Genomic DNA, 25678 nt, shown 5'->3' with positions numbered 1-25678 from the left:
CATCTCTCACCTTGTACAAAAACCAGCTCAAGATGGATTAAGACTTAAATCTAAGACCTGAAACTATAAAAATTATAGAATATAACATCAGAAAAACCCTTCTAGACATTGGCCTGCACAAAGATTTCATGAGCAAGAACCCAAAAGTGAATGCAACTAAAACAAAGACAAATAGGTGGAATTTACTTAAACCAAGAGCTTTTGCATGGCAAAAGGAACAGTCAGCAGAGTAAAGAGACAGCCCACACAGTGGGAGAAAATTTTCACAATCTACACAAACGGCAAAGGACTTATACCCAGAATCTGTAAAGAACTCAAACAAATTAGCAAGAAAAAAACCAAGCAGTCCCGTCAAGAAGTAAGCTAAGGACATGAATAGACAGTTCTTAAAAGAAGATATACAAATGGCCAACAAACATATGAAAAACTGCCCAACATCACTTATGATCAGGGAAACACAAATCAAAACCACAATGTGATACCACCTTACTCTTGCAAGAATGGCCATAATCAAAAGATAAAAAAATAAAAATAGATGTTGGCATTGATGCGGTGAAATGGAACACTCCTACATTACCAGTGGGAATGTGAAGTGGTACAGCCACTATAGAAAATAGTGTGGAGATTCCTTAAATAACTAAAAGTAGATCTACCAATTGATCCGGCAATTCCACTACTAGGTATCTACCCAGGGGAAAATAAGTTATATGAAAAAGATACATGCACATGCATGTTTATAGCAGCACAATTCTCAATTGCAAACATGTGGAAAGTCCAAATGCCCATCAGTCAACGAGTAGATAGACTGGGTGGGTGGGTGTGTGTGTGTGTGTGTGTGTGTGTGTGTGTGTGTGTGAGATGGAATACTAGTCAGCCTTAAAGAGGAATGAATTAATGGCATTCACAGCAGCCTGGATGGGACTGGAGAGTATTATTCTAAGTGAAGTAACTCAGGAATGGAAAACCAAATGTCATATGTTCTCATTCACAAGTGGGAGCTAAGCTATGAGGATGCAAAGGCATGAGAATGTTACAGTGGACTTTGGGGACTCGGGGCAGAGGGGAAGGGTGAGAAAGAGATGAGGGATAAAAGGCTACAAACTGGGTTCAGGTTATACGGCTTGGGAGATGGGTGCACCAGAATTTTGCAAGTCACCACTAAAGTACTTACCATGTAACCAAATACCACCTGTTCCCCCAAAATCTGTGGGAATCAACCATTTTTTTAAAAAAAGAAATATCTGGAACAGTAATTGCTGAGAATTTTACAAATTGATGTCAGACACCATACCACAAATACAGGAAGCTTTCTTATTTTGAAAGAAGCCAGAAGAAAAATGCACCTTACCTGTAGAGGAGCAGAACATTCAACTTCTCCTCAGAAACCATGCAAGCAAGAAGAGAGTGGAGTGAAATATTTAAAAATATTGATTTAAAGTGTTGAGAGAAACACCTTACCTTATTAAGAACATGAACTCAGATAGCTCTAGGGATCTAGACTAAGAGAGCCTTTGAATGACTCAGTTCCACCTGTCAGTCTAACTCAAGACTTAGATTCCCAGCAGGGTCGGATTTGCCCAACAAGCGTGATCATCCCACATGCGGCTGATGGCACAAGGCACTTTGATTAACCAAATGCTGGCAGCAGCTGCCACCTCCACCCCCCAGTCATCACTACCACAGCACCATGTTTCCACCCCTACCCCAGCCCTAGAGGCTGTGGAGCAGCATATTAAGGACCACTGTACTGCATGATTCCTAAAGCTGTTTCCATTTAAAACAATCAGATATTTCTGTTGCTAAGCAAAAGATTTGCCATTCTTTTTTTTTTTCTTTTTTCTTTTTGTTTTTGTTTTTTCATTGAGACAATCTGGCTCTCTCACCAGGCTGGAGTTTGGAGTGCAGTGGTGCTATCATAGCCCAAAGAAGTCTCGAACTCCTAGGCACAAGCCATCCTCCTGCTTCGGCCTCTATAGAGTATCTAGTACTATAGGTACCTGCCATCATGCATGGCTAAGTTTTAAATTATTTTGTAGAGATGAGGTCTTGGTATGTTGCCCAGGCTGGTCTCAAACTCCTGGCCTCAAGTGATGCTCCTGCCTCCGCCTGCCAAAGTGCTGGGATTATAGGCATGAGCCACTGTTCTAGGCCTGCAATTTTATTTGAGTAAAATGTTTGTCTCTTACTTTTATCAGAAAGTCCTTCATTTTACTGTTCCCAAATATCTAAACTGATCCTCATATAGTGCCATATGAAATATATAAGAAATTCATCAGTTTGTTTCTTCTGTTTATTTCTTCTTCTTCTTTTTTTTGAAACACTGTCTTGCTCTGTCTTTCAGGCTGGAGTGCAATGGTGCAATCTTGGCTCACTGCAACCTCCATCTCCTGGGTTCAAGGGATTCTCCTACGTAAACCTCCTCAGTAGCTGGGATTACAGGCTCCTGCTACCATGCCCAGCTAATTTTTGTTATTTTCAATAGAGACGGGGTTTCACCATGTTGGCTAGGCTGGTCTCAAACTCCTGACCTCAGGTAGTCCTCCTTGGCCTCCCAAAGTGCAGGGATTACCGGCGTGAGCCACCATGCCCTGCCTCTTCAGTTTATTTCTTTAAGGACACAGACTTCAGAGCCAGACCCTGGATTCAAATTCTACAATCATAGCTCTGCTGTTTACTAGCACTTACTTACTTTCAGTTTTTACATAGTCTTACTCTGGGCAATTATGTAATCTCTTGGTGCCTCTGTAAAATGGAGATGGTAATAGTACCCATTTCATAGCGTTGCTGTGATGATTAAATTAGTATGAATGAAGCATTTAATATACTGCCAAGAGCATTAGTATAAATGTATGCAAGTATAAGCTATTACATTTGTAAAATGGATATTACTAATTAAATTTCACACAGGCAACATAAAAAAACCTAAAAAGCTTTTTGGTTGGAAGTTACCTCTTAAAAATTAAATTACTGGCCAGGCATGGTGGTTCACGCCTGTAATCCCAGCATTTTGGGAGGCTGAGGCAGGCAGATCACTTGAGGTCAGGAGGTTGACACCAGCCTGGCCAACATGGTGAAACCCTGTGTCTCTACTAAAAATACAGAAATTAGCCGGACGTGGTAGCATGTGCATGTAATCCCAGCTACTTGGGAGGCTGAGGCAGAAGAATTGCTTGAACCCAGGAGGTGAAGGTTTTAATGAGCCTAGATTACTCCCCTGCACTCCAGCCTGGGCGATAGAGTGAGACTTGTCTAAAAATAAATAAATAACATTAAAATTAAAATTAAACAACTTCACCTGGAGAAGCATTCTGCCGTGGCATTTAGCTTAGAACTGTACTGTGAGGAATACCAGTGAATTATTCATTCCTTAATTCAGTATTTTTTGAGTGCTTGCCAGGCATATGCTGTATTCCAGGAAGACAGGGAATTTACACACTAGTAAAGGAAGTGGTAACTAAGTGAACAAATAAAGCCCAGGATAATTATCGATGTGGTAAGAGCTGTGAAGGAATCAGCAGAAAGGCCTGGGAGGATTTGTTGTGAGCATGAAGCAGATGAGAGGCCTGGGCTGGACTGTGGTGAGCTGTGGAGAGAGGAAACGAGCTGTTGGAGAGGGTGCTGGAGCTGTGTTCTGCAGGGCCTTCAAAACTCCAGCAAGCCGCTGGGAATATACAGGGAGTTTGAATTTCTTTTCAAGGAAGCTGTGAAGAGGGGTTTTACCCAGGGGAGTGTGCTGGTCTCCCAGCACATTTACATTTGGTAAAGTTGTTTCTGTCTACTGCATAGAGAATGAATTGGGGAGGGGCAAGCCCATCCTGGCGGTAGACAAGTGCAACACTCCAGGGCTAGGCTGAGTGGCGGCAATGAGGTGGAAGGAAGTGCATGCAGTCAAGTCAGATCACACACATTTAATTTGGCGGTAGACTTGACAGGTGGTGATGATGGCTTGGATGAGGAAGACAATGAGGAGGCAGGGACATTACCTAGATTTTTGGCTAAGTGCCATTTTGACAGTATGCATTATATTCTATTATTAAACTTTTTTTTCATTTTGACATGATCCTTCCCTCTAGGGAAAAGACCCCGTAAGTGCTGAGGCAGGAGCCAAAGCCTCAGCCTATTTCCATATAAATAATGAAGAAGAAAGTAACTAGAAATATAGTCGTAGTCTTAGTTAATCATAGGTGATCTTAATTCTTTTACTAATACCTCTCAGATCGGAAGTGTGAACCTGGGGGTGACATTGTGAAAAAAATGACACTAAGGCAAGATGCTTTAAGCCCTCTGTCATGCCTGCGTAAGGGCTGCTGGAGGGCGCCTTGGCTGTGCGGCAGCGGCAGTGCCAGCGCTGGGAAAGTGCCCGCTGTTTAGCCAGCCAGGGAAGGAGACGTCCAAAATAGCTGAGATGTCTCCTTCCCCTGAGGAGTTAGGAAGAAACTCCACTTCTCAAAGCTCTTGTGGTAAGGCCTGACGGCTGTCAGGTAGACCTGCAGACATCTGGGGGCTTAATTGTCTCCATGTGATGCTGTGCTTCAGTGGTCAGGTTCCATGTCTACTCTCATGTTATGCTTCTGCACCTGGTTTCTTTTTTCTTCGAAAAGATAATCAGTAATAGTAATATAAATCTTAATGTTTTTGTTCTTTCTTGATAAGTATGGAAAAGGTGCTGATGCATTATGCTCCTTACTCACTTCGGGTGCCAGAAATTCCTAGCCCCTACCTAAATGACATGTGATGTACTTGACCTTATCACTGCCATGCTTTATCTACCCTGTCCCAGTCTCCGACCACCAAGACGACGCCCTACCTACCCTGCCCCCAGATTTGCAACCCAATTAAAGTGAGAGCATCCAGGCATTTGGGGCCACTGCTGGTTTCGATTTGGGTAGCAGTGGACCCCTGGGCCCAAACTCACTTTTCTCGATATCGGTGTCTTGTGTCTTTTATTTCTACAATTTCTTGTCTCTGCACCAGCCGGGAGGGGCTCACAGAACCCTGTAGGGCTGGCTGGACCCTACACTTCCCTAAACTGTAAATGTTCTAGTATGTGTACTGCCCAAGTGAACATAAAAACTGCACGCTTTTAGGTATTTTAAAACTTTAATTTTCCCAATCTAGATTTTTTTGCATTGCAGCCAAATTGTACAGTTGTCTTAAATTTCTTCTGGTTTTCTTGTTTGGTAATGGGAATCTCCTTTGTTGATATTTTGGATATTTAATTGGGAGCATTTCACCTGTTAATTATGGCTGTTGAGGATTTAAACTTACTTTTTTTTACCACCAGTCTTTTGAAATTAGATTGCTGAATATCCTCCCTCTACTGGAGAGTGTCAGAGCCTGTGAAGGCCTGCACCTGTTGAGAGGCAGCCTTTCCTCCTCTGCGATTCCTGCTTCCAGCTTCCACTGGCGATGGAGGGGAGGGGTGTGGGATGGGAGGGGGCACCTGGAGCTGCTGAACCAGTTCCATCTGTGTAACTCCATTGTTCTTTTTAGCATGGCCTTCTGGGGTAGGAAGTCAGGCTTATAAGATTTTATCTACTGTCACTTAGAACCAGTATTCCTCCTCAGAAATTGGAATTTACTATTATTTTACTAAAATACGGCTTCTTGTGAATGAAGTGAGATCAAGCATATAAAGCAATCTTTAGTTAAAAGATTGCTTAAATTGATTAATGTGGAATGAATTATTTTACTTTTTTCTAAGAAATGAGAAACTGGGAAAAAATTCATTAGACTGTAATGCATAGAGATTTTTTTACATCTAAATGAGAAGCCAGAAATTCATATAAAACGTAAGAACTTCAAAAACATTTCTTAGGCACAGACTTATTAAACATTCGTGGATGTTTTTGATTTCCTGTTACATTAAAATACTCAAATCAATTTCCTATTTAGAACATTTAAAAATAGCTCAATCTTAAAAAGGAGATATAAAGTATTATCAGCTGTGCTTTTTGTGCATAATTAGCATGTTCCTGTGGAGGTATAATGACTTCTAGTCTAATGATAGTATCATGATAAAAAATTCAGATGGTAAAAATTGGAGCTCCAGCTGGATAACACATTTTATAACAATTCAAAGATGACTCCAGCATAGAAGCTATGCTATTTTAGTTCCTTGTAATCCCCTCTTCACCCATCAATGGGTCATGTAGGCACTGATAAAAGAGCCTTTTAGAAATGCTTCTATTTGTTCCCTTTCTTACAGATTTAATGTATGCCCACTATTTCCTTCAGTGCTGGACAGGCTTCTGTGAAGGGGACGTCACCTTTTCCCTTTTTCCAAGATGGCTCAAGATTCAGTAGATCTTTCGTGTGATTATCAGTTCTGGTTGCAGAAGCTTTCTGTATGGGATCAGGCTTCCACTTTGGAAACTCAGCAAGACACCTGTCTTCACCTGGCTCAGTTCCAGGAATTCCTGAGGAAGATGTATGAAGCCTTGAAAGAGATGGTAAGTAGTAGACCAAAATAATGAAATGATTTTCTGACTTCAGGGTCTCTACCAGATTTCACCAAGACAGAATGCCATCCAGAGTTGGGACTTGTGGTATTGACTGAAGTGCCAATGGATTAGGAAGACAAATTACCCAAGAGCTGGTTTCCTAGTCTCTGATTCATTATATTACTATAATTTCTTCTTGAGTAGCTGTATTATCACATGAGACTTCCTGACCAAGCAAGTTGTTTTTAAATAATCAAGATTTCATGCTTGTTGTCAAGTAGTAAATGGGATTCTTTTAAAGGCCTTTGTGTCCCTTGAATCTTGGAGAATTTGCTACCTGCTTAACCTTTCCTCCACCCTGTTCTCAAGTGGGCTGTCCTAAGAGATGATAAATATTAAGATTTTTTATAAATATAATACTTTTTATAAATATTAAGATTTTGAGTATCTTTACTATTATATAATTTGTTATTTTCAAAATTTAATATCTTTATGGATGTCATGTTTCTTTCATTATATTTTTATGACTTGGCACTTGTTTATATATTATGAGCTAGTATTTTGCATTTAATTTCAAAATGAAAAGCAAAATTGTCACTTAATAAAGTGCCCTTGTGTTAAGCTTTTCTTCCCTTAATCAATGAGCAAGTAGGAAATTTGAAGAATAATTTGTATTGATAGTATGTGTTCATATGTCTTTAGAAACTAGAAGGAAGATACAGTCTGTGTGAACAACCAGTGCTAATTTAAAAAAAATTTTTTTAATGAGACATATGTAACTTGACTTTTATGTGGTCCCAGAAAGTCGAGGACCAGCCTTGATGCTGGGACACAAGTGAGAGATGTTTTGCTGCCGCAGCAGGAAGTACCCATCGTTTCAGCTTACCTGCACATTAGTTTGCTTTTATTTTTTAACTTTTATGAAAGGGAAGAAGTGGAAAAAGGTCTAGTTGTACAATAGCATGTGTGTTTTTAAATCTTAGGCTGTTTTCTATTTGGTTGATCCTTTTTTTGTCAGGGTTTAGATTGTTACAGACTACATATGATGTCACTTACCATACAGTAATCAAAATAGTAATAAACAGAGATATATACATTTGTGCTTTGGCTGTTTTTATTTCTTTATTCAAGTTCCAGAGCTCTTGTTCTTTTAAACCTTCTTTGAAATAGCCTTAGTGGAGCTGAGTTAGTAACCTCTCTTATGTTAGAATAAAAAACCAGGATGAAGATATAGGATTATGTGGCTATTGATCACCAATATTGTGTTTCCCCCCCTTTTTTTTTTGAGATGGAATGTACTCTGTCACCCAGGCTGGAGTGCAATGGCAAGATCTCAGCTCACTGCAACCTCCTCCTCCCAGGTTCAAGCAATTCTCCTGCCTCAGCCTCCCAAGTAGCTGGGACTATAGGCACATGCCAGCACGCTCAGCTAATTTTTGTATTTTTAGTACAGATAGGGTTTTACCATATTGGTCAGGCTGGCCGTGAACTCCTGACCTCAGGTGATCCACCTGCCTTGGCCTCCCAAAGTGCTGGAATTACCGGTGTGAGCCACTGTGTTCAGCCCAGTAATGTGTTTTCAACTCTTGAGCAATCTTTGTTATTTTAAAATAAAGTAGCCTTTCCTGAGTAGAATTAATTTTGCAACACAATTGATTTTATGTAACTATGTCATACATCTTAGTTTGGTGACTAAGGATGAAATAAGGTGGTTAATTGCTTTGTAAGCTTTATTTGAATTGCTTAGCTAAAGATCCTCTCTAATCCTTTTTTTGCCACCTTTCAAAAATGGTATACTAAACAAGAAGCATTCAGGCTCCCTCTACCTATATCAGTTCAGTCTCTCTGAATTGCATAATGCCTTTACTGACCAAAATTTAATTTTCTTTCACAGGATTCTAATACAGTTATTGAAAGATTCCCCACAATTGTTCAACTGTTGGCAAAAGCTTGTTGGAATCCTTTTATTTTAGCATATGGTAAGAATCCAAAATGAGTCCTCTCAAAATGGCTATTTTAATCTTTGCATTGTTTCACAGAGGCTTATATTATGAACCTTTCTTTTATTATTTCTTTTTCTGGAACAGCTTATCAAATGTATTCATTGTTCCATTACAAAGATGGCGTCCTATACTGTTGTTCATGTCTGTGTGTGTAGGTTTGTATAGACACACACACACGCACGCACGCATGCACGCACGCACACGCACCCACGCACGCACACGCACCCAGTGCAGATCTTTAGGAAAATAGAGCTCTTTGTATTAGATGACAGAAATTTCTAAATGATTTAGATATCTATTTTTGCCTGTAATCACTTTCATAACTTAATTTTAAATTCAGTATGAAATGGCTATACTGATGATACCGGGTTACTTTTGTTTCACGATTTTATAACAACTCACACTGTTTCCCATGTTGTAAAGTCATACTTCAGAGTCTGAATCCTGCCGTGACTTTGCCTTTGCATTTGGCTGCTTTGACTTTATTTAGGGGTGCCATTTTGCTTTTATTTAAGGTTGAGAGGAATTTGGGGGCACTTTGGGGAGGTCTCCTTCATTGAGCTCCTGCTTGCTGTCCGGTCTCATTTCCTGTTTCATCTTCTACAGCTATACCTCATGGTAGTAGCTGGGTCCTATTACTAACAGTGCTTGAAGGTGCCTGGCATCAGGATTTCTTTTACACTCATTCTCCTTTGCAGTAGCCTTACTGGGCTGAGTTAAGAACTGCTGGGAGTGTCTCCATGACCTCCAGCATCTTCCTTTAATACACTTACTTCACTGTCTGATGCTCTGGAAGACAGCATGCCTCTCGAGAACAGGAACCGTGGTTTTAGTTCTCTTTGTCATCCTAGGGCCTCCCAAGGAACATGGCTGAGATTTGCCTTGGATGGACGTATTGTTAGCTAATGTAATATTTACTTTTCAGATTTTTTAAAGTCAAAGGCTAATTGTATAATATCATGACTTTAGAATCCAAAATAAAATGAATATTCCCCTTTGATTAAAGAATCATATAGTTTCCCATTTCTAGGCTGTCATAGTAATTATTGGAAGATATGTGAACTAGGCGGGAAAGGGACAACATGTGTATTTAGCTCCGTGAACATGCGTGCATGGACACCCACACACTCAGCCTCGCTCACTGTACCCCACCCTCCTTCTTCCCACTTACACCTCGTCCCCCAACCCCTAAACTTGTTCAAATTCTTGATTCAAAATGGCAAAACTAGTGAGTCAGCAGTGTGTTTGCCCACTAGGGCTATGCTTACCTGTCCTGGGTTTATCTGTTGTAGTTAGGTCAGTGTTTCTCAAACGTCTTTGACCAGAAATACATTATGTACATGTGTATGTGTGTATATGCATATGCACATAGATGTGCGCACATACACACACACACAATAAAACACATCTCATGAAAGAATGCATACAATAGCCCCCCCCCTTTGACTTTTTGCAGTTTCAGTTACCCACAGTATAGTACAGTAAGATTTTTTGAGAGAGATCACATTTATATAACTTTTCCTTTTCTTTTTTTTTGAGGGGGGGACAGTTTTGCATTTGTTGCCTAGGCTGGAGTACAATAGCGTAGTCTGGGCCCACTGCAACCTCCACCTCCCAGGTTCAGGCAATTCTCCTGCCTCAGCCTCCCGAGTATCTGGGATTACAGGTGCCTGCCACCACACCCAGCTAATTTTTAGATTTTTGATTGAGATGGGGTTTCACCATGTTGGTCATGTTGGTCTCAAACTCCTGACCTCAGGTGATTCGCCCACCTCGGCCCCCCCAAAGTGCTGGGATTACCGTTGTGAGCCACCTTGCCTGGTTTAAGGGATTAACAATGACAACAATTGCAATAAATCAACTATAACAATATTGTTAACATAAACATGGGGAGGTTTATGATGTAGTGTGAGAGGCATTGCTCACTTTGTGCTGGGCACTGTTCTCTCTGGACTACATAATGGACCTAATTGAATTCTTGATGACAGTGTTGTGGGATAGAAAATTATGGATTAGAGTCAATAAGTCGCTTTCCCTAGAATACAACACTAATAAGAGCCAGAACCTCACTTCTCATGTGACTTTAAAGTCCACCTTGTTATAATGTTCTAACTCCATTGGATCACATCCTGTGATTGTAGTGTTCCAGTACTGGCATTTCCACTAGCCAGTTTCACTTGTGTGTACATAATCATTCAGCAGGTATTTACCAAATGGTTTTATTTATTTATTTATTTAGAGACAACCTTGTTCTGTCACCCAGGCTGGAGTGCAGTGGCATGATCTTGGCTCATTACAACCTCCACCTCCTGGGTTCAAGCGATTCTCCTGCCTCCCACTCCTGAGTAGCTGGGATTATAGGTGCTTGCCACCACGCCCAGCTAGTTTTTTGTATTTTTAGTAGAGGTGGGGTTTCACTGTGTTAGCCAGAATGGTCTCTATCGCCTGACCTTGTGATCTGCCGGCCTTGGCCTCCCAAAGTGCTGGGATTATAGGTGTGAGCACCCGGCCTACAAAGTGTTTTTTTTTGTGTGTGTGCCAGCCCTTAGGAAAACGTGGCTCACCGTCTTTGCCCATTGTGACCTTCCAGTCAGGGAAAAGAGATACCTAAGCAGGTCAGCCTCACTCAATGTGATTGTTTTCTAAATGGGAGTAGCAGTTGCTGAGAGGAAAGAGGGTTTCTCAGGAGAGCCCCTACTGGGACTGACTTGAAGATGTGATTCTCTAAGACAGGGCAGCTGAACTCGTGGGGTCTCATATTCCTTTTTTTTTTGTAAAAGCAGGAGGTCAGATTGATTTGTTTTGGTGTCCTTGAACTCATATCTGTCTGTGATCTTTCCTTAGCACCTTATCAGCATTGGCCTTGGCCCCCTCTAACAACCAGAAACAAATTCTCCATCCCTTTCTGTCTCAATGCTTGTGTTACCTTTTGAACTGCCCATAAATTTCAGGTTCCTGTTGAGGTATGCCCTGGCTATGAGCTCAGAGAGGCGGCTGAACGACATGAAACTCCGTGAGCAGTCAAATGTTGCCTGTGTCGCCCCTGCTATTTCACAAGTTGGGTACTTTATTCCTAGAAGGGATCTTTTCTTATGGTTTTATAATATCAGAATTGCTTTTTAATTACAGTAAAAGCAAACAATTTTCATAATGGAAAAAAGTAAGCCGTATGTAGTGTTCATGGAGAATAGGATCAGAAAAGGGTAATAAGGAAGTAGGGATGATTTGGAAATAAAAAGATACCAAAAAGAGAAGAGACATAATTGATAATAATGGAAAGCAAGAGAACACCTTTTTATTCGCAGTGTCCTCAGCATAAAAACACTGCCTTTACCTTCTGAAATTCTGGTCCATTGCCTCTAACTCTGCCCTCATGATGAAGCGTAACAGCTGTTACCTCTCTTCTTCACTATTCACTCTATTCTGTATAACAAATTTCCGCCAAACTTAGCAGCTTAAAACAGTGAATATTTATTGTCTTAAAAATGTGCTGACTTCATACTTTTAGAGTGTAGAATTAAAGATTAAAGAATTAGTTCAGCTTTTATGTGGAATTTCAATTCCAGATATAAAAATAAAATATAAGGTGGCAAGTGTATGTTAACGTCCTTTCCCTTCCACTCATTTTTAGAATCCAAATTTACACTAAGATGGGCTGTCAGCCACTGTCCCTGCAGTAAATCCCAGGCAGTTTCCCATCTCCCTTAACGTGCCTTGTGGGGTGTTCTAGCCCAAGCTCAGGGCCTCCAGGGGAAGCCTGACAGATGCCAGCCTCTGGAGAGAGTGCTAGTGGCACTCATCAAGCGTGGCTCATGTTTGTAAATTGCCTAAGCAAAGCAAGCTGTAAGCTCATTAGCAGTGCATTTCAGTGCATTGACTCTGGGCAAGGAAAGTCAGCTCCTAAAGGTTGGGTGGAAGTTTATCTGGCTTCTCTTTTTTTAACTTTTTGGGAGAAAAATTAAAAAATAATATACTTTTTGAACTAAGTTTGCATAATCACTCAACACCTGGGGAAACTCCCAGTTTTGGGGATTCTTTTAGATTTAAGTTTCATAAACTGACGTTTCCTTTTTTTTTTTTTTTTTGGTGGTAAGTGTCTGGTTTTTGGAAATGCTCCCATCAGATCACGTTCTTTTTAACAACCTGCTGCATGTGTAAGGATGTCATTGGGTGCATCTGTCATACTTGCTGCATGAAGCTAGGTAGAATTTCTCCTAATATTTAAACCGTGGGAAGCATAACAGCCACATTTTTAATCAGTGGCATTGGTTAAACCTGAAGAACCCTAGGATCTTTAGTGGTTAAATTATATAACTCCTAAAATGAACGGATCCCAGACAAGTCAGTGCCTTATAATACTTTATTTGAGCTCATAAAAGCGAGGGGGAAAAATGAATGGCCTCAGAATAACCCCTGATAAAGTTTTTTTCAGAGCTGTTAAGTTATTGGAAAAGCATAAGCTTATGGATATTCACAGGGAAAAAATGGGTTTAAAAATTACTGCTAGCATTTTTTAGTTTGTGGATAAAAATACAGAAGTAGTTTACTAGAGTTGGTATTGCTTTATTTCTTTGTTAATGAAGCCCTTAGAAATGCTGCGTTTTGGCCAGGCATGGTAGCTCATGCATGTAATCCCAGCACTTTGGGAGGCCATGGCAGGAGGATCTTTGAGCTCAGGAGTTGGAGACCAGCTTGGGCAACATGGTGAGGTCCCATCTCTACAAAAAATATAAAAATTAGCTGGGTGTGGTGGCACACACCTGTGGTCCCAGCTACTCAAGAGGCTGAGGTGGGAGACTCGCGTGAGCCTGGGAGGCAGATGTTGCATTGATCTGAGATCATGCCACTGTACTCCAGCTGGGTGACAGTGAGACTCTGCCTCAAAAAAAAAAAAAAAAAAAAAAAAAAAAGAAAGAGAGAGAGAGAGAGAGAGAAAGAAAGAAAAGAAAGAAGAAAAGAAAAGAAAGAGAAAGAAAGAAAGATAGATGATTGGGTTTATTAGATTGCAGAAGATGAGACAGTAGAGAGGACCAATTCCAGGCACTGAGTGTCTTACCCACCTCCATGGCCTTGTTATAAAGTCTGAAGTTGCTTTGCCCTAGCTCAGTTACTGACATCTTCAGTTTCTAGGCCACAATTTTGTTTCTTAATGGTGTTATAAATTCTCCAACTGGAATAGACTCAGTCACCACAAGGGGAAAAGGAAAGCGGCTCATCAAGTAGATGTTCCTGCAAAATGTAAGCTTTCAAAGTTTAGATTTTCATTGCATGTTTGGTAAAGTTTTATATTTTAAAGAATTTACATTTTAGAGTAAAGGAGCACATGAGAGGCTTCTGTTTTATCCAAAGCATTTGGTACTAAAAATATATTTTAAAACCTTTTTATTAAATTTGTTTTTAACAAGTAAAGATATTTTGACAAATTAGAAAATTAAAAGATTAAATCAGAAATATTGGCTACTGACTGCCTATAACCATTAAGTTGCCTTAGAAAGGTTGAAATTACTAATGGTTTCAAATGTTAAATAAAAAACTGATCATGAGAAAAGCCCAGTTCTCTAAGTGTTTTCCATCCTTCTCGTTTGGCTTTAAAAATTGCTACTGTTAAATACAAGGAATTGACCACACAAGCGTTAGGTGATCTTGAGGCCACAAGAAGGGAAAAAACCCACAAAGTTAAGTTTAGGGAATTCTGAAGGACAGCTAGGAGAGCAAGCATGGAGTGAAAGAGAATATTCCTGTCAGTAGGAAGAGAACGTGCCAAGTAGGGTGGTGAGAAAGCAAATGTTGCATTCAGGGTTACTGGTTCTGTGAACTTAGTAGTTCGAGATTTTCCTAAATATAATGTTTAAAATGTTTTTATATTGGTTATTTTTTCTGTTTGATAAAACTTACTAAGTTTTCCTTTTTGTAGATGAAAGCCAAAAAATTCTAATATGGTGCTTATGTTGTCTGATTAACAAAGAGCCACAGAATTCTGGACAATCAAAACTTAACCATTGGATACAGGTAAGAGAGTAAATCTTGCTCTGCACTTTGACTTAAATCGATCATTTAAAAGTGCTGCTTAAAAATTTTTTTAGGGGGGTCCAGTTCTAAGATGTTTCAGAAACTTTTTCAAACATACCCTTCACTGTTACATTATCTTGCTGGGTATAAAGTTTTTCAAGAGATTTCAATTTTGTTTGACTGTGAATTCCAAAAGATATCAGTCCTTAGGGTGAAGACCTAATGTTGAGTGGTTTTGAAAAGCTTCTTTCAGGTGATTAAAATAATGTGTTCTATTTCACTCTAGCAATTTCTATCCTTCAGAAAATTGTTTTACTCTCCCAACCTGGTTTAAATACTTAAGTAATTCCTTTCCACATGCTTCCCTGCCTCTTTCAAAATCTATTTTGTAGTAAAATGAAAATTCAACAGTGTGGTGGGAGCGGCACTGTATTTTGTGTCCCCAAGTTCGTGCCTGGGCCAGCATATGCACAGACCAGAACTTGGTACTGCGTGGCCTCTGCTGCTGACACTTTCCAGTTGGTTGCCTACCATGCTAGTCCAGGTAGCTGACAGCTTCCTAGATTTCCCTGTTTGCTTCTGCTTCTGCTTCCTCCTGAAGGGCAGGCGTAAGGTGGAGATGTGGTGAGGCTGGGCTGCAGCTGCCCTCCCTAGCGGCACATGGCTGTTCTTTTCTCACTGCCTCGCTGCACCAACCCCAGGACTTGCTGATGCATGCCAAACTCCACTTAGTATGCATGTGGTTCAGATTAGTATTATGCTTAGTATTATGAAATCATCCAACCAGATTAGTGCATATGGTTTTGTCTATCAATCTGACTGGTGATATCATTACATTCACCGCTTTTTACGATTTCTTTGTTTTAGAAAAAATTCCTAATAGAGATAAAGATGGTATTTATATTTTCTGTTAGACTGAAAGAATAGAAGAGAGTGAGGGGAATTGGACAATGGAAGGAAAAAATACAAACTTTAATTGGAAGGAAAATTAATGTAAGGAACTGAAGAAAGGAGCGGATAAGTAGAATTACGGAAGAATGAATGTGTAACAAACAAGGCCGTAGAAACAAAATAACATATTTAGTCCTTAATTTTTTAAGTGTTGCTTTTGTTATTTGATATTTTAATGAATATTTAGCATATAATTTTATATTAGATAGCTCATTGAGTCCTGAAGTAGGCCATCTAATAAAGTGTTTTGAGGGTGATTAGGTTAACTTTCTTCATTTAACTCATGACTTTATTAGCCTATTTTAAAATTTCTAGTCTCGCATTTTATTCTGTTTGTCTAATACTGTATCTATTTATTAGTAGGTCCTTTTTAAGTATAGTTCATGGAGGTAAAGTTAAAACACTTAATCTGTGCCTTCAAGGAATTCCCAGACTGGTAACCAGGTCACTCCAGGGCAGCATAGTTGGGTTATTGCTAGAGCTATGTATAGGTGTGACAGTGACATAGAGGGGAAATTTGCTCACATGTGGGCATTTGGAGACACTTCCTGGGGCAGGTGACATGTTAATTGAATTGTGAAGGACAGCTAGGAGAGCAAGGATAGAGTTAGGGAGAATATTCCTGTTAGCAGAAACAGACTATACGAACTATGGTGGTGAGAAAGCAAATGTTGTGTCCAGGGAACTGCAGGTGCTTAGGTGTACCTGGAACTTGGGGTTTTATGGGGTTGGTGATGAAGCATGAAGCCAGAGAGACCGGCAAACACAGGCCTTGCGTATGACTACAGAAGGTTTTTATCTTGATGGCAGTGGGGCAGCCACTAGAGTATTTAAACAGAGAAATCATGGTTGGGTGCGGTGGTTCAAGCCTGTAATCTCAGCGCTTTAGGAGACCAAGGCAGGTAGATCACAAGAACAGGAGATGGAGACCCTCCTGGCTAACATGGTGAAACTGTCTCTACTAAAAATACAAAAAATTAGCCAGGCGTGGTTGCATGCCCCTGTAGTCCCAGCTACTTGGGAGGCTGAGGCAGGAGAATCACTTGAACCTGGGAGGCGAGGTTGCAGTGAGCTGAGATTGCAACACTGCACTCCAGCCTGGGTAGGAGAGTGAGATTCTGTCTCAAAAAAAAAGAAAGAGAAATTATGTGGCCAGTGTGTGAGTTTTAGAGACTTAACAACAAAAGGAAGTTGGTTGAGAAGAGGGCAAGGATAGACGTTGGAAGCTATTGTAGTGATAAGGTGAGAAATTGTGAGGGCCTCAAATAAATGGAGAAGGGGGCCTGATTTATAAGATATGAATAAGGTAAATACCCAGAAGGTGTAATGGCATACTAAATGTCGATACACTTAGGCATAGCTGGAAACGCACAGCGAGAAGGTGAATATCCCATTCTCAGGAGAGCAAGCTGATTTGCTGGCAGGGGCTTGAAAGCCACCTGTGGGAATAGTGGAAGCCTTTGGTGAGGTGAGGTCCGCCCCCAGAGAATGCTGGGATAGGGGCACAGGGGAACTCGAGAGAGCCTTGGGAGACACTGACCTTAAGGGGAAGTGAAGAATGATTGATGCTTCAGAATGCAAAGAGGGGTCCAAGAAGTAGAAGGAGGAAGCAATGGAGAATGAGTGTTCATTCATGTTTATGCCATTCATATCTAATGCAGCACTGTCCAATAGGAATAAAATACATGCTGCATAGATAATGGCAGACTTTCTGGGTGCTGCTTTAAGAAATGTAAAAAGAAATAGTTAAAATTAGTTTTAAGAAGATACTTTACTTAGTTCACTATATCCCAAATACCGTCGTTTCAACATGTAATCATTATACAAATTACTATTGAGATTATTCATGATCTTTTTCATGCTGCATCTTTGAAATCCAGTGTGTATGTTACACTAACACTTACATCTACATGTTATATCTTAATTCAGACGCTAAATTTTCTTGGAAATTCTTGATCTGCATATTTATTTCATAAAATATAGGGTTGAAAAAGTAGATTCACATACCCAAGTTGTTCCTAAGAATCTTATTGAATCAAGTATTGGTGTTTAAATTAAAATTAAAATAAAAAATTCAGTTATTTCATGGTGCTTACTGCTCTGCAGCCACATGTGGCAGGTGGCCGCCGTGTTGGAGAGGGCAGCTGTGGAGCATAAGGCAAAAGGATCGAGAAGTACTCTTTGGATTTAGCCACTGTGAACAAAGACTCAGTGAGAAGAGGTGTAGTGAGAGGCGGTGGGAAATAGCCAGATTACTCGAGACTGAGAAATGATGGGGAGGTGAGGAGGCAGAGTTGATAAACTTTACCCTTTCAAGAAACTTGACAGTAAAGGAGGGAGGACTTTGGCGATGAAGGAGGTGATAGCCAGACTAGGGCGGGGTTGGCTGAATTGACCAAGTCCTGGTCATGGAAAGAATGTGCGGGCAGGGAGCAGGGTAGGACATGGGAGGTTGGGAAAACAGTTTCCCTCCTCATTTGCCATGCAAGCCTGAACTAAATAACATGAACCGATAAAAGGATGTCTAGGAACATGTTATTTAGCTCTTAACAATTATTATTAACATATTAATTATCTAACTCTTAACAACTCTAAAGCTAATTACATGTGTCCATCACCAATCAGTAGGTTATCTCATGTTGACCATAAATGCACCAAGACAGAAGGTAGTCATTGACTTATAAATCAGTTTACATCTCGAGTATACTTTATCTTAGAGGAGATATTTTCCTCATGGAGGTTTTAGAGTGACATAGTACATGTTAAAGATGTGTACCTTGTCATTCAGTACCCTTGTGAAAATTATAAAACAGCCATATTTTAAAATGTTTGCTAATTCATTCAGCAAGCATTTATTAGGGCCTACCATGTGCTAGGATATTCTAATTGTGGTGATAAAATCTTGGGTCATTCTGTGTTAGTGGAGCATTACAAATATGATTCAAATACCCTGAATCAAAAACCAAGAATTTCTACAGTAAATTCCAAAATTCAGTAAACATTCAAATTAATCAATAAATTTGAAAATGGTAAACTGAGTTGTATTTTTAGCACAGAGAAGAAATAATTGACACGACCTGTTAGCATATGTTACATTGGAAACACATTAATGAAATGTTTGGGAGCTGTACTAACAACTTTGAATGTGCTGTCATAGAGCACCACCTCAATGGCTGTTCTTACAGTTCAGAGACAAAGTTCCAGGACTCTTTCACATATTTTGGGAATATGTGGTCTTGAAAAACATAGTTTTACTGGTGAATCCACTGAGCAGATGCTTTTTGAGCTCCTACTGTTTGCCAGGTACTACTACAGAGGCTGAGAATATAGCACTGGATCTAGAAAGACAGTCTGTTCTCAGATACTGCAATGGAAGGGAAAGGTTTCCAGGGCCTGCCAGATGTCGGGGGATACCTGTCTTCTCTGGCAAAACCATACTACTATTATTTTTTTATTCTGATGAAAAAAACCAGCGGGGTACCAGGAACAGAGATCAAAAGTGTTGTATTCTGTCTGTATTCCCTTTTGAAATGCAGTACTAAGCAATATCCAGATAGCTTCTGTCCTCTACTTCTTTTATTTTAAACAAAACTTTTAAATTAAAAAAAAAATCTAACAAACTTACACAAAATAAAAGTGCCAAGCTTAACAAATTGTGAAAGATCCTTGTAACCACCACACAAGGAAATAGAACAGAACATTGGCCGCTCCTAGATGTCCCTGCCCCCCATGTGCCCCTTGTTGCTTTTATTCCTCTGGCCTCCTCCAGCAGTTACCACTAGCCTGGCTTTTATTTACATTTCCTCATGGTTTTACCACTTAATTATGCCATTTGCCCTATTTTTTAGCTTGTTAGAAATAGAATAATACACTATGTATTCTTTTGTGTTTATTTTTGTTCACCATTATTTTTGTAAGATTCAGTCATGATATTGGGTGTAGTTTGTTCATTTTCATTGCTGTGTAATATTCAATTTCATGAACATACCACAATTTATTGATTCTACCTTGGATAGAAATTTGTTTCCATTTTGGGGTAAGTAGGAACAATGTTAGTTTGAAAATTCTCACATATATCCAGAGTCCAAAGCATGTATTTAAAAGGAAGTAATGTTGCATGTTCCAGGATATACATGTCTTTAATTTTATTAGCTCGTACAAAATTGCTTTCCATGGTGGTGATTCCAGTTTAAATTTCCCTGGTCATCGTGTGAGTTCCACAGCCTCCATGTCACTGGACATTGACAATGTTTCAAGTGCTAGGTATTCTGATGAATGTGTGTGATAGTATCTGTTATGGTTTTAATTTATATTTCCCAGAAATTGAGCACTTATTTTGTGAAATTCCTGTTCAAATTGCTTGATTATTTGTCTCCTTGGTATCTTTCTTACTGATTTGTAGAAATTTTTTTACTCATGCTGATATGGGCCATTTTGTAGAAATTATGTGTATTGCAGCTATTTTTTTTTCCAGTCATGGTTTGTGTTTACATTCCCTATTTTTCAAAGAAGAAATGTTTTACATTTTATTGTAGTCAGATTTATTAGACTTTTCCTTTGTGGTTAATTACTTTGTACCTTATTTAAAAAATTTTTCCATACTCCAAGATCATAAAGATCTTCCATATGTTCTTCTAAAAGCATATTGGTTTGCTTTTCCCATGTAGGTCAGTGATCCACCTGTAATCTTTTTAGTATGGTCTGAGGTAGTAAGTAGTCCATTTTCATCTTGTTCCACATTGATATCGCATTGCCTGACACTGTTACTGAAAATAATTTCTCACTGATCCGTGGTGCTACCTTCGTCGTGAATCAAGTGCCTTGGGTGCACAGGTGTGATCCTGAATCTCTCCATTGGTCTTGTTGTTTATCTGTGATATTAATCTTATGTATCAACTTGACTGGACACAGGGTCCTGATAACATTATTCTGGGTGTTTCTGTGAGGGTGTCGGGGTGAGATTAACATTTAAATTGGTTGACTAAGTAAAGCATATTGCCTTTCCTAATATGGGTGGGCCCTATCTCTTGGGTTTCTGACTTGCTGGCTACTGTAATGGTGTTAGCTGATTCCTTATAATAAATCCCTGTATGTGTCTATCTCATTGGTTCTCTTTCTCTGGAGAACTCTGACAAATACTCTATCTTTATGAGAAGCCTGAACAGAACAAGAAGGCTGACCCTCCCCTGAGTAAGAGAGAAGTCCTCCTGCCTGAAAGCATTTAAACAGAGACATTGTCCGTTTTCCTGCTTTCACACTCAGACTGAAACATCACCTCTTCCTGCGTCTAAAGTCTGCTGGCCTTCTGACTGAAACTATACCAGTGACTCTCCTGGTTATCTGGGCATTGGCTCTTTTGGGTCTCTGACTTGCTGGCTACTGTAATGGTGTTAGCTGATTCCTTATAATAAATCCCTGTGTGTGTCTATCTCATTGGTTCTGTTTTTCTGGAGAACTCTGACAAATATACTATCTTTATGCCAGTGCCACATTGTCATCATTAATGTGGCCTTCTAAGTATCTTGCTATCTAGGAGGAAGTTTTTCCATCTTGTTCTTCATCAAGACAGCCTTGGCTAATACTGGAACTTTGCATTAACTGTTACTTAAATTTTAGAATATGTTTGTCATGTTTCACCAAAACACAAAATAACTTGTTGGCATTTTGATTGGCATTGTAATCGGTCAATTTGGTGAGAATTTCAATGGCCACTATCCTCTAAGGCAAAATTGATTTTTCTCAGCTTTGTTTACTATTAGCAAATTGAACAGTAACTGGCACAGTATAAATTTTTGAATGAATTAATGAATATATGATATGAATAAATGAATGACAAGATGTACAAATTTATTATTTCAAACAGTCTCCTGATAACTGTGAAACATTTTTGCCAACTTTTAATTAGCATAACTTTTAATGAGGCTGATGACTAGCCTGCAGGAGAAGTGTCCATGCTAACCATTTCCGGGTTCTCTTAGGTTGCATTCATAGTAGTATTTTTAATCTCTGACTTCTTTGCAGGGATCCTTGGAAGCCAGGTGTCTGTCTGATGGTTCCTTTAGTTACATAGTATAACCAGCAGACCTTCCTTCTGGTCACATGGAAACCATCATGCACATCCTTGGAAGAAGTGGGAACTGGAGGGGCTCCTACCAGCCCTTTGTGAGGTGGAATCCCCACTCTTTCCTCAGGGTCCCACTTGGACTACCTGTGACACATGACCATCTAACATCTAGACTGGCTAAGGTCATAGTGCCAGTACATTTGTGAAACATTACTAAAGCTTAATTTCTTCTTACATATAAACATTCTAATGTTGTTTTTATATCTCAGTGGACTGTCTTATCCACTACTTGGAGCATACATCCCAACTTTATGTTAGTAAATTTTGATAAAATCCACATACTATCTTGGATTTTATGCATATAAAAAAGAGAAGCATATGCAGCTTCTCTTAATCTTTTCTCAACCCTAATATCTTTCCATTTTCTATTTTTGTACCCACATATTATGAAGGCCACTCCCTGATCTTCCCACATCCTAGGATCTTGCTATACTAGCTCCAGATGTGCCAAACCTATGCATAGATTTTTACTTGGCAGAAATTTTCTTTCCTGTCCTTGGAATGGTTTTCTACCCTTACTAGCCTGGCCTGGCTGAGATATGGAAACCTAGGAAAATAATTATTGTTCAAGTTTGAATAGCAATTTAAAAGGGAAAATAAGGTAGTTAGTGAAAAATAGCAGAGGCAAGGTGAAATTCAGGGGCAATTCAGGGGCAAGGCCCGGATGTTAGAGCTCTTCCACAGCTCCATCCACTGTTTTTATTACCTTTAAATAACAAACACATTACTGATATTTTTTCAGTATCAGTAATGTTGTTACTGATATTTTTCCTATCTGTGCTCTATTTCCTTGACGTTCTACAGCGTCAGGTTTTTTTTTTTTTTTTAAGATTAATTGATAATTGAATTTTTGTATTTGCCTATATAGGGGATATTTATTCATTGCTTTTCCAGTATCCATTTTCCCTCCTTTCCCACCTTCTTAATAGTACCCTGAATTTCCCAGCTGTACATGATTCATTCTGGGTAAGAGGTATCTTTATGTAGCTCCTGGAGTGGGTCCTACCTGGCTTAACCAACACAGCTTCTCTGTTCCCTGGCCACAGCGGTTGGTCAAGATGAGCCCTGTCAAACCTGGTGAGATTCAGGGCTGTAACATTTGTTTGCAGGGTTAGGAAGTGGATTGCATCTTTCCTGATGAACATGAATTAAGTAACACATAATCCCTGAAGTTGCTTTTGGTCACTGTGGAACCGTGAGATCAGAGCCTCTCTGGAAATGGAGTCAGTCCTGACAAAACATATCTGAGAAAAAGAGAAAGCGAAAGCAGGTCATATTCACATTGTGTGGACCCTGGATCAAGCCTTTCCCAGGCATAGATGCTCCAATTTCTTTCCTTTTCTATTTGAGCTGTTTGGTTCAGGATTTTGTTACTAAAAGCCAAGAACATTTTGAGATAACATTGTTTGGGGCATAAAATACCATTTTTTTGAAGGTTTTTGAAACTCAGGGACACATGGACACAATTGCAAGAAAAAAATCTATTCAAGAATATTATGAATAAATACTGAATTTAACAAAGTACTTTCAGTTTCTTAAAAATTGCTTTAATTTGTATTGGTTTTTTTCACTGCCATTCATCGTAGAAGATACATGCATTCAAGAAGGGATTCTTCCCAGCTGCAGTCAATTTTACTCCTTTGCACAATCCTGAAGTGAGTTCATATTATGTTTGTCACTGATATGGTTTGGATCTGTGTCCCCACCCAAAACTCATGTTGAATTGTAATCTCCAATGTTGAGGGTGACTGGGGCTTGTTGGAAAGTGACTGTATCATGAGGGTGGTTTCTCATGAATGTTTAGCACCATCCCCTTGGTATTGTCTCATGATAGTTCTTGCGAAGTCTAGTTGTTTAAAAGTGTGTGGCACCTCCCTTGTTTCTCTTGCTTCTGCTCTGGCTATGTGATGTGCCTACTCCCCCTTCACCTTCCACCATGATTATAAGTTTCCTGAGGCCTACCCAGAAGCCAAGCAGATGCTGCTATGCTTCCTGTATAGCCTGCAGAACCATGAGCCAGACAAAGCTCTTTTCTTTATAATTACTTTATAAATTATTTACCACCTCCATTACTCATTCTCAGGTATTTCTTTATAGCAGTGTGAGAATGGACTAATACAGTCAGTTCACACTGATTTCCATGGTGGCTGAAATGGCATAAACCCAATAATTGAATGTCAACAAGATCTTGCCAAAAGAGAGAGTGGCCTTCAAGTAACACCTCTATGACATGTTTTACCAAATAATAAAAGTCTAGCATATAAGTTTCTTTTTAAAATATCCCTCTCTTTGATTTGTGCCCTCGTAAGAATTCCACTTTAGGTTAATCATGAGCTCTATTCTCCACACTTGGAACTTTCAAATATAGGATTGTTGTGGGACTTTTCCTTAGGTCAGCTAAAGATGGGGTTCTTTGTCCCATGGCCACGAAAATTCAGGCTCACAGACAATTTGAATGATGAGTGAGATAGGGTTTTATTGGGTGAAAAGGAAGAAGAGGGAGAAACAGGGACTCTGTAGAGTCCCTGCCAGAGAGCTTCCTGCCTGCCATTTGAATCCCAGGTTCTGCACAGGAAGAGGAGAGGCCATGTGCCGCCCTGATGCAACTTCCCTAGGCTCCACCTCAGTTAGTGGGAAGGCTGGTTGGAGTTTGTCCAGGGAACCCTCCCACCTGGCTGTCTCAATATGACCTTGATGTATCCTTATTTTTAGGAAATGTGTTTGCAACCACCATTGAAAAAGTAACACAGTTTGGATATTTTATGGACTTGGTTTTTACTTTCTGCAAATATTGCATATAGGTAATCTCAGAAAAATAAAACACAAGGATAAACTCGTGGTCTAAAATAGTATTTGGTATGACAGTGGAATTCAAGGTTCATTCTTAAAATTGAATCTAATGCAAGGTCAGACTGGTAAAATGGAATGAAGTTACAAAAAGAAATCTACTGATAAGGTTAAATAATTTTGCACTGGAAACAGTGGTTCTTTATTCATCCATAGTCCAGATGCAACATAGAAAGCAAGATATGTGCTTCCAAAGATTTCTCACCCCTGAAACCAGCCTTGAGTTCGGGAAACCACTCACTGGTACGAAGAACAATTAGACTGTACTCCGATCTAATTGTGGTGGGTGTGATTGCACTGCGACTGCACCACACCACAGCAGAACCCTGGCTCCTCAGGCAGATCTCTTTCACTGGGCTCAACGTGCTGGGGACAGAACAGGGCTGAGTCTAAAGAAATACCCACGTTGATTTCTGAATGGCAAACTTAAAAAATTTTTTTACTGAAATAATTAAGGAAACAACCATTTAAATAGTATTTGTCGGCTTTCCAGAAATTATATTCCACAGAATTGGGCCATGTGGTTTTGTTCATGTTCTTTCTTTCTGTTTTGTATTTATAACTCATAGCAGGCACAAAATAAAAAACTACTAATAGATAAAATTATTTAAATTTTAATAATTCAGAATTGTTTTTCTTTTCTCTTTCTAAAAGGTAAAACTGCCCAGAGTTTTGTTTTATTTTGAAATGATCTGTTACAAGATCACTAGAAAGAGCCATGAAAGAATTAGAAAGTGTTGTGTGTGTGTGTGCGTGTGTGTATGTACATGTGTGCACACATGCACTGACAGGTCCTAAGCCTACATCTCTGGGTTGAACCTTTCCCCTGAGCCCCACACTCCTGACTGCCTCTCTGATATCTCCACTTGGGTGACTGTGAGTATCTTAAACTAAACATGTTCCAGCTTAATTCCTGACCTTTTCCCCAAAACTGTATTCCCCCTCCAGACTTTCTTAACTCAGTTAAAAAGCAGCCTCATTCTTCTGTTTCCTCAGGTCAAAAGCCCTGGCATCATCCTTGGTTACTCTCATTCTCTCATCTCACCTCCAGTCTGCCAATCCATCCAGTCTGTTGATTTTATCTGTGACACGTGTCCAGGATCTGACCAGTTCCTACCAACCTCACTGCTTCCACCCCCATCCATGACATTGACAACCTCTCCAGGAACGTTGCGGTATCTTTATATGAACTCTCCTAGAGTCTAAGCCAGAAGGCTCTTTTTTTTTTTTTTGAGATGGAGTCTCACTCTGTTGCCCAAGCTGAAGTGCAGTGGCACAATCTCAGCTCACTGCAACCTTCC

At 39.7% G+C, this 25678-nt stretch overlaps 1 protein-coding gene across 7 annotated transcripts in view; it reads left to right on the top strand.

Moving 5' to 3' along the window:
- The window catches only part of FANCC (FA complementation group C), a 207603-nt gene that overhangs the window by 62398 nt on the left and 119527 nt on the right, over window positions 1–25678 (top strand). For all 7 annotated transcript variants that reach the window (XM_032266369.1, XM_032266364.1, XM_032266367.1 and 4 more), the window contains 3 exons: window positions 6209–6452; window positions 8338–8422; window positions 14361–14455. In XM_032266369.1, coding sequence (XP_032122260.1) covers window positions 6288–6452; window positions 8338–8422; window positions 14361–14455 — 345 coding nt within the window. In that variant the 5' untranslated portion in view covers window positions 6209–6287. The remainder of the gene's footprint in view (window positions 1–6208; window positions 6453–8337; window positions 8423–14360; window positions 14456–25678) is intronic.

Source organism: Sapajus apella, unplaced genomic scaffold (assembly GCF_009761245.1).
Source record: "Sapajus apella isolate SASKATOON/1434 unplaced genomic scaffold, GSC_monkey_1.0 scaffold158, whole genome shotgun sequence".
NCBI lineage: Eukaryota > Metazoa > Chordata > Mammalia > Primates > Cebidae > Sapajus > Sapajus apella.
The sequence above is the reverse complement of the archived record's forward strand: the minus strand, read 5'-3'. Positions and strand labels throughout refer to the sequence as shown.